Source organism: Macaca nemestrina, chromosome 14 (genome assembly GCF_043159975.1).
Source record: "Macaca nemestrina isolate mMacNem1 chromosome 14, mMacNem.hap1, whole genome shotgun sequence".
Taxonomy (NCBI): domain Eukaryota; kingdom Metazoa; phylum Chordata; class Mammalia; order Primates; family Cercopithecidae; genus Macaca; species Macaca nemestrina.
Genome location: NC_092138.1, coordinates 82,925,583 through 82,941,968, shown reverse-complemented (window position 1 = coordinate 82,941,968; position 16,386 = coordinate 82,925,583). Strand labels below are relative to the sequence as shown.

Below are 16,386 nucleotides of genomic sequence, written 5' to 3'. Positions count from 1 at the left end.
TTCTTGCAGGTACACTGGGAGAGATATTTTTCATCTGCCTTCTTTGACCTGTGTTGACAAGCTCTTCCTCAGAACTCTCCTGATCCTTCCTTCCTTCCTTCCCTCCCCCCTCCTCCCTTCCCTTCCCTCTTCCTCTTCCTCTTCTCCCGTCCCATCCCCTCCCTCTCTTCTTTTCTTTTTCTTCTCTCTTTCTTTTCTTTCAACAGATCTCTCTCACTCTGTTACCCAGGCTGGAGTGCAGTGGTTCTATCATGCCTCACTGCAGCTTGGAACTCCTGGACTCAGGCAATCCTTCCACCTCAGCCTCCTGAGTAGCTGGGAATACAGGCAGGCACCACCATGCCTGACTAATTTTAAAATTTTTTGTAGAGAGGGGGTTCTCACTATGTTTTCCAGGCTTCTCTTGAACTCTTGGCCTGAAGTGATCCACCCACCTCGGCCTCCCAAAGTGCTGGGATTCTAGGTGTGAGTCACTATGCCCAGCCTGTTTTTTTCCATAGTAATTGTCACCTTCTTCCATACGATACAGTTAACTTATTGCATATTCTGTGTATTGTTTATTCTGTTTTTAATCTCTATTAAACTTTACCAGGGCAGACTTGGGGAGTAGGATGCCTATTTAGTTTACTAATATTTCCTAATTCCTGAAGCAAAGTAATCATGCAAACAATATTTGTTGAATAAATGTTTATTATTCTGTTTTTTCCACTACTGGTTTGAAGTTTAGCACTGTTTCTGTTTTTATCTAGATTTTTAACTTTCAAACATTTTACCAAAATCTAATGTTAATTAATAGCTGTACCTTTTCTTACATAATAGAAGAATATTAGGACACTTGGACTCCTTTTACCTCCTCCTACTGTGATGTTATTATATTTTTACATTATTTGACTTTAATCTTGCCATTTGTTATTATTGCTTTGTACAATCAGTATTCATTTAGATTAAACCATATATAACTTTAGGTTTTTCATTCCTTCTTGCAACTCAAGACAGGCCATCTGAAAACACTTATATTCTGCCTGAAAGATACTTTTTAGTATTTCACTTAGGGAAAGGTCTATGGTAACATATTTGAAGTTTTTATTTGCCCCAAAATATTTTTCTTTTGTTATCAATTTTAAGAGTTATTTTTGCTGAGTATAAAGTTCTAGGTTGACAGGTATTTTTTCTTTCAGCATATTAAAGATACCATTCGATGGTATTCTGGTTTCCTTTGTTGCTCTTAGAAAGTCAGTTGTCAGCTGGGCGCAGTGGCGCATGCCTGTAATCTCAGCACTTTGGGAGGCCGAGGCGGGCAGATCACAAGGTCAGGAGATCGAGACCATCCTGGCTAACACAGTGAAACCCTGTCTCCACTAAAAATACAAAAAATTAGCCGGGCGTGGTGGCGAGCGCCTGTAGTCCCAGCTACTCGGGAGGCTGAGGCAGGAGAATGGCATGAACCTGGGAGGCAGAGCTTGCAGTGAGCCAAGATTGCGCCACTACACTCCAGGCTGAGTGACAGAGCGAGACTCCGTCTCTAAAAAAAAAAAAAGAAAGTCAGTTGTCAAGCTAACTACTGCTCTGTTTTTTCTGGCTATTCTTTAGGAATTTTCCTTTTTTTTGGTGTCCTTTTTCTTTTGTGTAGTTTCAGTATGATGTATTTGATGTATTCATTTAAGGATTTATTTTTATTCTAATTGGAGCTCATTGGGCTTCTTGAGTCAGTGAATTGTTTGTTATTTTCAGTGGTTCTAGAAATTATCCTTTCATGTATTTCCCCTTACCACTATTTCTCTCCTCTTTCTGGAGCTTTGATTAGACATGTTATACCCCCATACTGTCCTCAGTGTACCAAACTTACTTTCCTTTCTGGGCTGCATTTGGAATAATTTCTTAGGACCTAACTTTCAGTTCACTGATGACGCTCTTCAACTTGGTTTAATTGTTGTTAAATCAGTCCTGTAATTTTAGATTTTAGCAATTGTAGCTTTCATTTCCAGAAATTTTATTTGGTTCATTTTTAAAAAGTGTCTCCTGTACTACAGATATTTTTTTGTATGTCTTTTTTCAAACATACTATTTAAATCTTCATCTGCTTAATTTAGTATCTCAGACTTTTTGCAGTTTTCTTTCTGCTTAGATATTTCTGACTTTTTGGGGTTTTTTGTGGGGGAGGGTGAGGATGAGTTATTCACTTTACTTGGAGAATTAATTATGATTGTCCTTTGAGGCTTGGGATTAAGGTGTTTGTTCCTCCAGAGAGAATTTGCTTGCCTGCAACATTAAAGGCTCTATGTTCAGGATCATTTCAACCTAAATTCGCAGCTTGATTTTCCTTTGGACTTCCAAGAAATGTAAATTTGGGCTGTAAAGTTTTGTGAAAGCTTCCTGTCGGTTAGAACTTTACAGGGGCTTTTCTCCCTTCTCTGCTAGTCACGAAGTAAACCTTTCTCATAGTCTTTTGAAGATGGTAGGACTAGAAGATAGGGTAGGTTATTTTCAGCTTATACTGATAGGTTAATGCAGTGAGAGTATCCTGTTGACTTCTCACCATGGGCTAACCCTGGTATTTGCTTCTGGCCTGCTACCCCATGAGCTGATCAAACCAAAGCTCAGTGTCACAGGGTTAGAGTTTGGGCCTAGTTACTCCTTATAATCTCGGCAGCTTTTAGGTTTTTTAAAGAAAGTCTTTATACTTGTTCATTGAGCATTTTTGTACAGTAAGGTTGATTTATATTAATTATTCTCCAATTTAGACATTAAGCTTGTTTGTTTAGGATTTTGCTATTTCAAATAACACTGTGATAAACTGATTTCATAGGTTAAAATATTATGTATTAATTCATATTGCCTTGGTTGCTATCATGGTGGTACATTTTCCAAATGTGAAGAATCCGTTCTTAGTCATTCAGATCCGAAACGTTTTTCTTAAAGGTTTGTGTAATTGCCTCATTCGGAAATGAAGATATGAATCCATTGTCTAACGGGTTACTTTGCTATATAATGTTTCTGTTTCTGCTCATTTAGGGAGTGTGGATTATATAGACACTTGAAAAATGCATGTTTTATCAAATTTTAGCAAATGTTCTAATTAATCTTATTTTACATGGAAACAGTTATTTAAATTTGGTCTTGATAATTGTTTGCCAGTCCTTTTATGTATTTCTATTCAATGTTCTATGATAGTTATCTCAAAATCTTTCCTAATTTCTCTCAAATCTGCTTGCTAGAGCTCTCTCTCTGCTCACCCTTTCTGTAGCCATCTGTGTTAGCCACTTTGCTGTGCTTAACAACTACTCCCCCTCATCAGTGGTTGATAGAAATTAATGTTTATTTCTCTCCCATGCATCGGCAGCTGTGAATAAGCTCTTGCTGCCATCCTCCACTTGTCTTTTTTATGTAGGGCCCATGCTAAAGATCACTGCTTTTTGAGACATGGCATTCTTGTGGCAGAGAGTCAAGAATAAGGGAGCAGGTATAAACCTGTAATGCCACTTGAAGGCTCTGTGTGGAAGTAGTAACATGTGTCATTTCCACCTTTCTTCTTTGGGAAAAACATAACATGATCAAGCCCAGTGTGAACTGCATGGAAATGTGTGCTCTTCCACCAGAAGGCATTGCAAGTCATGTTTGGCCAGTTATATAGAAGTGGACAAGTGAATATTGGCAACAATAATACAATATCCACCATCTCTCTCCTTATGTTTAACTTTGTTTTTAGCCTTTCTAGCATAGATGTTCATAATTGCTTGTGTCTATCTTGAGGTCTCTGTGAAGTCTTCTTTTGTGCCTTTAATATACTGTTTTCTGTTGTAAAAATGAATCATTTTACCTATGTATGATCTTGAGCTTACTTGTGTGTAAATTTAGCAAAGACAAAATCTTGTCTGTTTTGTTCAGACTCCTCACTAGAATGCTTAGCTCATGATATGCTCACAACATGTATTTGTTAAATGGATTTTACTCTCCCTTCTTACTTCATCAATTATTCTGTCAGTTTCTCTCATTTTTTGAATCTCAATGTCAATTCTCTCTGCTAATTCCCTGCAGTCTCTTGTGACTGTATTTTCTTGAATTACTGTAATTAGTTACATATTGAATAAATTATAGTAAATCTTTTTAATGAAGAAAATAAAATTATATGAGTTTTTAACTCCTGGCAAATAGAGCCTACATACTTGTGCCTATAAATATGGTCATCTCCCTATCATTAAAAAGCAAACTCCCCACTTTGAGGTTTGCAGTCCAACCTCTCACTATTTATATAATACCTTTGTTTACCTTTTTCATTTCTCATTCTCTGTGCCCTATATTGAAGGTCCTCCCCATCCCCCTTTGGAAACTGTTCCTCTAGATTCTGAAGTACTATAATTCCTTGTTTTTTTTCCTGTTTCTAAGGCTAGTCTCTTTCTCTTTTCTGTAGCATATTCCCTTTCCTTCTATTGCTTAAGTGTGCCTATACCCGCAGGCTGTATCTTTAGCCTTCTTCATTTCTTGTCTCCTGCCATTTTTAGTGGAGCTCTCATTTGTATGACTTTCACATTTATTTCTACACAGGTAATTCACAAATTTATGTGTTTACTTATAATAATCTGACTTTGCTCCCTTATTTCCACTTTTGGCCATTTCTATTTGAATATCTCATCATCATCTCAAATTTGATGTTTCCCCAAACCAAATTAATCATTTGTCTACTAAAACTGACTCTCCATTGGAACTGACTCCCGTTTTTGTTGATGATACACAGTCACCAGGCTTCTTAAAGGAAGGAGAACACCAGCATTTGTTTAGCATTTAGTACACACTAAATACTGTGCTTCTTTGATTACATAATATCTGGCTAAGGTTTTACCTCCAGTGAAAACTTCTCTGACCAGTCACAGCGAATCCTCTGTGATCACTTCTTATTCCAGTTGTAATACATTTGAATTTGTACCATTCGACCCTCATCATGAATCTCCTATAATTCGTACTTTTAGTTTGTAAGCCTCTCAAAGGCAAGAATTTTAACTCATTTTTTAAAATCAGCATAGTTACTCCACAGATACAGATTTAATAACATTTAATAAGTAACTGATTTTTCATTATGAAATCTTGCTCTAAATAAGAGAAAGAATCTCAGGCTAGTCCAAAACTAAGTAACAGCTAAAGTGTACTCTTGGTCCTTGAACCCAATTGAAAGGGGTTAGCCTTTGGAAGTGGCAGAGGCTCTTAATTTATACATTAAAGATCACTTTTGAACAGATCTTTACTCGCTAACAGAATCTCTTTGTTATAATATACTTTCATGGAGCCGTTTTATATTGCTTTCATAACCGTATTTATAGAAGGCAGTGTGTTTACTTTAGCTTCTCTTTCCCATTAGGTGCACCAGGTATAATTTCTTCACCATATGCAGGGGCTGCTGGATTTGCCCCAGCCATTGGATTTCCTCAAGCTACAGGTGATTCTTTTAAGTTGGATTTGAAATGACTTTTAATGAAGTTGTATATTTCCTGGGAGCTTATCAAGATGAAGAATGTTACTATATTTGAAGAATTTACCATAAAGCATTACACATATCAGCTGTAGAAGTGTAGTGATTTGTATGATACATAGCTTCCTTGTTATTTACAAATTATTCTCTCTGGTCCCATTCTTAATTCCAATAATCCATTATGTGTTCTGCATCATTTTTGTTTGCTTTTGGCACAAATAACTGTAGGCTAACTACATTAAATAACCTTAGATTTGCCTTTCCATTTGTTAATATAAAATGTTTAAGTTGCTTCTGTCTTTACTGATAAGCTTATCAATTATGTGTTGAACAGACCTGTCTTGTCTTTGGGCCTTCAATGCCTTTGACAGTACTCAACAAATATACAGTCATACTATACATTCACTATTCATCTTCAGAAAACCTTTTGTCATTAATGGGTTTTGAAGATTACCGTAGAGGGGTATGCATGCTGTTTATTTCAGGGGATGTATATTTTGTCTCTAGCTAATGGAGATAATTAAGAGATAGGAGTTGATTAATACTTTGATAATGACTCCCATTATTTTCCAAATAGTAAGCAAAATGAATTTGATTAGGGCATCTAAAGAAAACACTGAGGTTGGTGATTAGGGGAATGACAGAGTGGTAAGCCTATTCCATGTATTTCCACCTTAAACTGATTCGTGACTGTAACTACATTTTAAATTGCAACATAGCTGCTTTCTGGCAGTAATCTTTATATTCTAACCTTTGAATTCTGGGAATTTTAACTATTCTCTCTTTCTCTTTCTCTTTTTTTTTTTTTTGTTGTTGTTGTTGTGAGACAGAATCTCGCTCTGTCGCCTAGGCTGGAATGCAGTGGCGCAATCTCGGCTTACTGCAACCTCCACTTCCTGGGTTCAAACGATTCTCATGCCTCAACCTTCTGAGTGGCTGGGATTAGTAGCTGGGACTAGACGTGCATGCCACCACGCCCAGCTAATTTTTGTATTTTTAGTAGAGATGGGGTTTTGCCATGTTGGCCAGGCTGTTCTCAAACTCCTGACCTCAAGTGATCAGCCTGCCTCAGCCTCCCAAAGTGCTGGGATTAAAGGGTGAGCCACTGCACCCAGCCAGTAACTACTCTCTTTTAGACGGAGAGGATGGAGTTAACAGAAAGAGTGATATGAAGGTTGAGGTTTTAAATTTTACCATCTTGGTGGTTTTTAGTATATCTTAACATATATTTAATTAAGTGAATATTCTACCTGTCATGTTAAAAATATAGTTTTATTTATTTGAAGCTCCTCCAAGTTTAATAATTGGTGGACATTTTGATATGTTTTCCCTCATTTTGGATATTTCTTTTAGATATACTCTTTGTATAAATATTAAGTAATATTAAGAAAGACGAAAAGTGAATTAAAGAGGGCTTCTGACTTGATAAGACTTTTAAGCTGATAGAAGATAAACACACACACACACATCCTACAGTGTAGCTGAACTGTGCTCTTAGCTCATGTATAACAGACATACAAACAGCAAAAGTTATGCAAAAGTGTCAGGGTTGGACTGCTGGGGCATGGGAATATGTCATGTGAGGGCTATTGATTTTGTGCAATAGTATTCAGCCTGGGAATGTGGTCTGCACAGTTTTAAAATTCAGCAGTATGGGTGATGGTAGTTATGACCTTCTTAGATTGTCAAGCAGAATAGGCTGAATGTAAAATATATTATCATTTAATTACATGATATGTGGTAAAGTGGCCAGACTGTTTATTTTAAAGAATCATTAAATTAAGGAATTGGTTCATTTTGCATAAACTAGAAGTTTTACCTTAGACAGTTTTTAAGCTGAGAACACAATATAGTGGGAAAGTGTGCTGTTTTAAGTATAGTGTCAGTATTCTGGTGTTACTGAGCTTTCAGTATTTCCATAATACCTAGAGAAGTAGAGAGCTCAGAACATTTCTGCTACAAAAGAATATTGAATTTTGTAAATTTCTATTTTGGTCAAAATAATATTTATATAGCATTTTATATAGTCACAAAATGTTTTTCCCGTATAAAATGTCATATAGCACTACCTAGCATGCATGTTTTTGACTTCTGCTGAAGGACTTTAAAAAAATACACATCTGATTTTATGGTAGAAGTCAGTATGAATTAGGATATATCTATCGTAAGAAACAGAGGGAGTGTTTGTAGTTGACAGACCCTCTGAAAAGCCTAACAGCGTTAGGCTCAGTGAGTTCAGTTACTCTGCAGAGTACTGTGTGAATAATAGAGCACTAAGTATAATAATGTCTACAGATGAGGAGCTCAGCTTGCAGACAGACTGTGCAGGGCAGAAAACTGGCCTTCAGTATCTTTATGGTAGCTGTGACACATTTTCTTTCTGTATTTTTCCTGTCCTCTTTATTTACTTAAATTCTATCAAGTGTTACAATTCTTCAGATAATTAGAATATGAAATACTTCTGGTATTTTTAAAAGGTCTATCAGTTCCAGCTGTTCCTGGAGCTCTTGGTCCTCTCACAATCACCTCCTCTGCTGTCACTGGAAGGATGGCCATTCCTGGGGCTAGTGGTATACCAGGAAATTCTGTTCTACTCGTCACGAATCTCAATCCTGATGTGAGTTGAAAAGTATTATATGTAAATAGTCTTTCAGGAGAAGGTATGGTAGCGCTTTTTTCTTTCTTTTCTTTCTTTTTTATTTTTATTTTTTTTGAGAAAGGGTTTCACTCTTTCACTCAGGCTCAAGTGTGGTGCTGCAGTCACTCACTACGACCTCTGCTTCCTGGGCTCAAGTGATCCTCCCACCTCAGGCTCTCAAGTAGCCAGGACTACAGGCGCCCACTACCACACCTGGCTAATTTTTTTATTATTATTATTCTTTTGTAGAAACAGGATCTTGCTGTGTTGCCCAGGCTGGTCTCAAGTTCCTGGGCTCAAGCGATCCACCCACCTCAGCCTCCCAAAGTGCTGGGATTACAGGTGTGAGCCACCGTGCCCAGCCATGGTAACTTCTGATCCAGGGTTGTATTCAAATTAAAATGCTTAAGTTTGTTTTAAGAACTTGTATTAAAATTCATCACTAGTATATACAGAAGAAGCATATAAAACCATGCTTTAAAATAAAAACAACTGTCATTACAGTATAAACTTATTTTCAAGTTTTCCTTAAATTATTGTCAGCCACTTATTTTGTGTTTTTACAGCTTATCACACCACATGGGCTTTTTATCCTATTTGGTAAGTTCATTTTTGCTATTTTAATATTGTCTACAGGTGCGAATTAAGCACCTTATTTAGTAATATTTATTAATTACTTCTATGTGCCAAGTATTGTGTTGACACTGAGGATAAAACAGACTTAGTAAGTAGTTAGTAAGTAGCACATAAACTGAAATATATTTATAATATGGGAAATAGAGGTTTTGTAAAGGGAGTGTAATGCAGGGAGACCTAACCTAGCAGAGGGACTCAATAGAAATGATAGTTAAACTGACTTGTTAAACATGAGTGAGAATCAGCCAGGCAGAAAGTGGGGGCAGTGCCTTCACAGAGGAGGGGAGAAGGGAGAGATGGGTCCTGGTACATGGAAGTGAAGGAAGCCCAGTGGTGAGCATAGGCGAGCATAACAGAGACCTGGTAAAGGTGGACAGCTGCATAGGGTCAAAATCGTGAAGAGCTGTTGAAAGCTTTTTTAAGGAGTTTGGCTTTTACCTAAGAACAATCGGAAGCCATTGAACAGTTTTAAGGGAAGAGAGTGGCATAGTGCGATTCAGGTTTTTAAAATAGTCTCCAAACTTTCTAACAGCATGGAAATACGAGAACAATGAAATAAGCAATATTTACTATTTTAAAGATTTTTATTAATGAGTTTATTTTTCCATAAAAAGATTAACATTTAATGAACAGTATGATTTAATATGCTTTGATATTATTAAAAATCCTTGTTTTCGGCCGGGCGCGGTGGCTCAAGCCTGTAATCCCAGCACTTTGGGAGGCCGAGACGGGTGGATCACAAGGTCAGGAGATCGAGACCATCCAGGCTAACCCGGTGAAACCCCGTCTCTACTAAAAAAATACAAAAAACTAGCCGGGCGAGGTGGCGGGCGCCTGTAATCCCAGCTACTCGGAGGCTGAGGCAGGAGAATGGCGTAAACCCGGGAGGCGGAGCTTGCAGTGAGCTGAGATCTGGCCACAGCACTCCAGCCTGGGCGACAGAGGAGACTCCGTCTCAAAAAAAAAAAAAAAAAAAAAAAAAAAAAATCCTTGTTTTCATTTTGATTCAGTATTCCAAGGGTAGATTATTTTACTACTTGATTTTAATGTTTGTCATAGCTGAAGAAGATAAATCATAAAGATATATAATCTAAATGCAGGGGTTTCATTATTGCTGTACTTCAATAATTATTTCATTAGTTTTTTCATGTAATCCACCAATGTTTGTCATGTTTTATCTAGAAAAGTTAGATTTTTTCCTCTTAAATCAGTGGATCTTGAAAACTGTTATATTTGAATATGTCTAACAAATAGAGTTAAAACTCACTGGTATGCTTCATTTGTAAGATTTTTAAAATAAGATAGAAAATTGTTTCCAAATTTTTTGAATGTGATAGTTTTAGAGACAGGATCTCACTCTGTTGCCCAGGCTGGAGCGCAAAGGCGTGATCATAGCTCACTGTAGTCTCAAACTCTTGGGCTCAAGCAGTCCTCCTCCCTCAGCCTTCCGAGTAGCTAGGATTATAAGTGCAAGCCACAGCACCTGGCTGATAGGTTTTTTTAAATGGAATTTTTTTAGATGTAATTTACAACCATACAGTTTACATGCTTTGGATTTACAACTCAAAAGATTTTTAGTAAATTCACAGTTGTGTGGCTATCACCACAGTCCAATTTTAGAAAATTTTCATTGCCCCAAAGAAATTCCTCATGCTCATTTGCAGTCACTATAAAACTTTTTATTAATGATTGATGTGTGTAATTTTCAGTAATAAAATCATGTATTAATAATACATTTTAATATGACTCTTTTCTAGCCAAAGCATGTTTCATACTAAAAGTAGTTAATTTCTCACTCATTTAATAAACAGCTGGGTGCAGTAGCTCATGCCTGTAATCCCAACACTTTGGGAGGCCAAGGCGGGAGGATTGGATTGTTCGAGACCAACCTGGGCCAGATAGTTAGACCCCATCTCTACAAAAAATAAACATCCACATTTTGTAAAACAAATTGTGGATGTTTAGTTTTTAAAGAATAGTTATGTCACCATCTAGTTATTTCTGAGAAGGGTAGCAAATTCGGAATACTTGTCTCTGTTTTAAATTTTTAAAGTGCCATTAGTATGATAATGATGCAGCTAGCAACTATTGAAAGATCTTTTTTTTTTTTTTTTTTTTTTTTTTTTTTTTGAGACAGAGTCTTTCTGTCACCCAGGCTGGAGTACAGTGGCACAATCTTGGCTCACTGCAACCTCCACTCCCAGGTTCAAGTACTTTTCCCACCTCAGCCTCATGAGTAGCTGGGACTGCAGGTGTGCGCCACCATGCCTGGATAAGTTTTGTATTTTTTGGTAGAGACGAGGTTTCACCATGTTGGCCAGGCTGGTCTCGAACTCCTGACCTCAAGTGATTCACCCACCTCGGCCTCCCAAAGTGCTGGGATTACAGGTGTGAGCCACTGTGCCCTGCTGAAAGATCTTATTTTTATAATATTGATGATACTCTGTAGCACATCAACTGAAATATATTGTAATACACTGAATGAATAAATCAAGTGAGACTGGAATTGACAACTAAAACCTGTTGGCTTTAATTTTATCTATATATTAAAAATTCAAAAACTGTGGGTTTTTTATATTGGTTTATATAAACAGAGTAGTATAGATAAGAGTTGGATTATTATCTTTCCATACCCCAGTGAATCATTTTACCCGTCTTTTAGGATATGGGACCCACTTTGGGGAACACTAGGGTAGAAAAATCAAGGGTAATAAGATCATTTAGAATCAATTAGGTTGTGGTAGTCCCGGTATGAAATGGTGTTGATAGCTTTGATGGTAGTGAGGATTGGGAGAGGTGGAAAAATGTGAGAGATATTTACACCATAGAATCAATGGGTGCTGGTGATTGATTGGGTGGGTGTGAGGGTTTGAGGAAAGGAAGAAGTCAAAAGATGACTCCCAGGTGTCTGACTGGAGCAACTGTGTGAATGATGGTATTTATCTACAGCCTTAGTGAATACTGGGAGTGGGGAGAGGAAAGGGGGGATGAATCATTTTGGGACGTAATAAGTTTAGAGTGTTTATGGGTTGTCCAAGTGAAAAAGAGTAAGTACATGAATAGATCTGGAACTTGGAAGAGATAAAAATTTGCAAGTGTATATATGGAATTGCCAAGGGAGAGTTTATAGTATAAGAAATGCCTTCTTTAAGTGTATTAGTAAAATTGATTAAACACAACACAATCAGACATTAAACACAGTATTTTGTTTTGTTTTAATTAGGAGTCTATGGTGATGTACATCGAGTGAAGATTATGTTTAATAAGAAAGAAAATGCCTTGGTTCAGATGGCAGATGCAAATCAAGCTCAGCTAGGTACTAATGATTAATAATTAATAATAATGCGAACTTGCCCCTTCTGTTGCCCCTTCTGTGTGTGAATTTTCCTTCAAAATAAACAAACACAGCTAGTAGGAATATGATTTTGTAAAAGAACACCTCCTTGTGATAATGCCTTCATAAAGCATCTGTCTATATGTTAAGATTAAAAAATATTCATTACTCTTTTAAGTCTGAAGTTCATTTGTCTACTTGAACATATTGTTAATGTCTAGAGCTTTGACCCTAGGGTTTTTCCATTAAGTTTAATAAGCATGATTTGTTTTATTTATTTTATTTATTTCTTTTCCTTCCAAATTAAGTTTTCTGTAACCATTGAGTGGCTTAAAAGTTTGGGCAAACTTTGTAATGATGATGCAAGAAAGGGTTCAATGGCTTCACTGTTAAAAAAGCTGTAAAGTTTTACTCAAAATTTCTTATAAAAATGCCTTGCTTGAGAGAAAACTAATATATTCAGTAACCATTTCATGAATACTTACTGTGTTCCAGGCACTCTGAAACTTCATAGCACTCTGCTCAGAAAATATTTTTTGTTTGTTTTAAATCGCTTTTCTTATAGTAAAATAAAGTCATTTAACATATCTCCTTAAGGGTTTTGGGGTTTTGAAACCCTTTTCACCCTCAAACTGGCAATACAGTTTTAAATAACTACATAAAAATAGTTTATGGTAATGTTGACAGATATTACTGAGAAATCTATCCTAATACTTGAACTTTAAAAATTTTCTTCCCATGCGCTAGCAATGAACCATCTAAGTGGTCAGAGACTTTATGGGAAAGTGCTTCGTGCTACACTGTCCAAACATCAAGCAGTACAGCTTCCTCGAGAGGGACAAGAAGACCAAGGTCTGACTAAGGATTTCAGCAATAGTCCTTTGCATCGCTTTAAAAAGCCAGGCTCTAAAAACTTCCAGAATATCTTTCCACCATCAGCCACTCTGCATCTTTCCAACATTCCGTATGTACCTAATAAGTTATTAATCACTTAGATGATTAATAATCTACAGTATGTGATTTGGGAGAGGTTAAAACCTCTGAAATTGTTCTAACCTAGCAGTTGTCCTGGTCTTTATTTGCCATCATGCCTTCAGAAGGTTATCTCCAATCCTACACTCTAAAATAGAAAGATACCTGTTTTAAAATTTTATTTCCAAATGGAGAATTCACAACTAGTTATTTTTCAGTTATAAAAAAGTCATAAAAATAATTTTAGGCAGAAGTATTCCATTGGCACATATTTGTCCATCCCTTTGAAGAAGTAATGACTCTTATGTTAACCAATATAACAAAATCAAGTAAATTGTGTATCTAAGAATTTGGTAAAAATGGATTTTGTACTTTTTATGTACAAGCTGTAAAGCCATAGATATGTTAATTACTTAAAAGCTAAAAGTTATTTTCCTGTAGCCACTATACAGGTCTCTTTATTAACCAGTGTTGTATGTGTGCTTTAGTTATCTTCAAACTCAGGGATTGACAACCTGTAGCCTGTGGCTGTTTTTGTATGGCCTATGAGCTAAGAATGATTTTTACGTTTTAAAATGGAAGCAAAATATTTTGTGATACGAGAAAATTATATAAAATTCAAATTTCACCTTTTATAAAGTTTCATGTAATATAGCTGTACTCATTCACTTTCATGTTATTTATGGCTGCTTTTGAGCTACAGCAGCAAAACTGATTAGTTACAGCAGAGACGATATGGCCCATACAGCTTAAGATATTTACTGTCTGGCCCTTTAAAGAAAATACTTGGCAATCTCTGTCCTAATTGTTGAAGTCCTTAATCTACAAAAATGGCAGTTTTGTTCATGGACTTTGGAAATTGTTAAAACAACAACAAAAAAATGGCAGTTTTGTATAATTTGAACTAATACATAAAGGGGGATAAGCTTTGGAAAAAAGATAAAAGCTGCGGGGGATGTGTGTGTGTGTGTGTAAAAATTGAAAAACTTGAAGGTGTAGAGAGGGGTGAAGTCCGGAACATTATTGAGAATGAGAATGGGAAGTGAATAGGAATAGAGAATAATTATTCAGAAGAATGTGAATATCCAGCCTCCCTGCTGGTCTCCAGTTAGGCTACATGGAGAAACCTTGAATCCAAGTTGGGCAATGGATCAAACCTCATACCAGCCAGGAAACTGGTAGAGTCAAGGGAAAAAAAAAAGTAGATTACATGGACCAAGAAATTTAGCAGCTCGTTACGGTGGAGTGTAGGGTAAATGGACAACAATTAGATACTGAGGCAGGCACCTGTCATCATTAGCTTTTAATTTTTTTTAATTAATAGATTTTTTTTGAGACAGAGTCTCCCTCTGTTGCCCAGGCTGTAGTGCAGTGGTATGATCTCAGCTCACTGCATCCTCTGCCTCCCAGTCTCAAGTGATCTTCCCACTTCAGCTTTCCAAGTAGCTGGAACTACAGGTGTAGGCATGCCCAGCTAATTTTTTGTATTTTTTTGTAGAGACAGTTTCACCATCTGCCCAGGCAGATCTCTTAACTCCTGAGCTCAAACAATCTGCCTCCCACAGTGTTGGGATTAGAGACATGAACCACTGTGCCCAGCTTTGTTGTTAGCTTTTTAAATATATCACATCATGCAGGAGCTGGACTCTAGTTGCAACCTACAGAGGACATGTAGGAAGGAGAGGAAAGGATATTATTCTTTCAAGTTCTGGGTACTGTACTGGTGCTTTACACATGTTGCCTCATTTAATCTCCATAACAACCTTTTTAAAAAAACATTGTGATAAAATACACATAATGTAAAAATTACAGTTTTAACTATTTTTAAGTGTACAGTCCAGTATACATTCACATTAAGTACTTTACACATTATTTTGCAACTGTCACCTCTGTCCCTCTGTAGAACCTTTTCATCATCCCAAACTGAAACTCTGTACCCATTAAGCAGTAACCACCTTTTTCCTCCTAACTCCCAGCTCCTGGTATCCACTATTCCATGTTGTTGTTGGCATTATTATCCATAATAACCTTTGAAGTAAGGTCAGTATTTTCATTGTATTAATGAAACTGAGATTTAGGTTAAATAATTTACTCAAAGTGATATACAAGTGAGTGAGGAATAGAACGTGAACTCAGGTCTGTCTTCCTACAGAGCTAATGATTGTTCTGCCATACTGTCCTCGTTGGCAGTTGTGAGATGAATCTACTTTTAGTCAGTTGACTGTCATGTGATAGACCACTATATTAGTTATGTATGGCTGTGTAACACATCACCCCAAACTTAACAACTTAACGCAGTAGTAAAGGTGTATTATCTCATACCGTTACTGCGAGTCAGGAATCTAGAAGTGGCTTAGCTGGGTGGCTTTGGCTGAGTCTGTCATAAGGTTGCAATCAAGATGCGAGGCAAGGATGTGGTCATCTGGAGGTAAAGGATCCATTTCCAAAATGGCTTAGTCGTGTGCATGTTTGTTGACCAAAGGCCCCAGTTCCTTGTCATGAGGACTTTTCCATAATGTCTTGATGGTGTCCTTCCAAAGCTGATGATTCAGGAGAGGACATAGTGGAAACCACAATGTCTCTCGGCTTCAGAAGTCACACATTGTCATTTCTACAAGTATCCTAAGTGTTTACAGAGGATACCTCTGTTTTCTATGGGAGGGGAATAAACAAGGGCATGAATATAAGCAGGCAGGAATAATTGGGGGCCACCGTAGAGCCTGGCAGCCACATACATTCAGAATTACCCTGCAAACAGTTGAAAATGTGGAACTCCAGACTGTAGCAGACAAGTCAGAGCTGGGAAACTTTGGAAGTACTACAGTTGATTACTGAAGCCAGTGGTATGACTAATAAGAATAAATATAGATTCCAGGCCCAGCTACATTTAAAAGAAAAAAGAATATAGAAAGATTTTTCTTGCCCTTTATATACCTGCGCATGTCTTTTGCAAGGATTGAGACAAAATTCCATTGCTTGAGGATACATGTCAGTTTTTGAACATCTTTCAGGGAACTTCCAAATCAAGTCTTTGTCATATGGTTTAGTAATTCTGTTTGAAATGTACTTTAGAGATTTGATGATTGCAAGAGTTAATCTGCTTCACTTGAGAATGGGGCCCAGGTAGTTGACTCCCTCTGATGTTTTCACAGCCCTTCTGTTACAGTGGATGATCTGAAGAACCTTTTCATAGAAGCTGGATGTTCAGTGAAGGCTTTTAAATTCTTTCAGTAAGTCTTTGCTTTCAAGAAATACATTAAAATTATTTAATATGGTATGCAAATTTTAAAGGTAGTTCAGTGAAGTCTTCTGATGGGGGAAGGAGTTTGGAAGCAAAATTCATTC

The 16,386-nt window shown here is 36.9% G+C and overlaps 1 protein-coding gene across 16 annotated transcripts in view; it reads left to right on the top strand.

Moving 5' to 3' along the window:
• The window catches only part of LOC105481081 (polypyrimidine tract binding protein 3), a 117,749-nt gene that overhangs the window by 95,040 nt on the left and 6,323 nt on the right, over positions 1-16,386 (top strand). For all 16 annotated transcript variants that reach the window (XM_071078180.1, XM_071078177.1, XM_071078179.1 and 13 more), the window contains 6 exons: positions 5,351-5,428; positions 7,939-8,078; positions 8,666-8,699; positions 11,959-12,051; positions 12,817-13,033; positions 16,194-16,271. In XM_071078180.1, the coding sequence (XP_070934281.1) occupies positions 5,351-5,428; positions 7,939-8,078; positions 8,666-8,699; positions 11,959-12,051; positions 12,817-13,033; positions 16,194-16,271 (640 nt within the window). The remainder of the gene's footprint in view (positions 1-5,350; positions 5,429-7,938; positions 8,079-8,665; positions 8,700-11,958; positions 12,052-12,816; positions 13,034-16,193; positions 16,272-16,386) is intronic.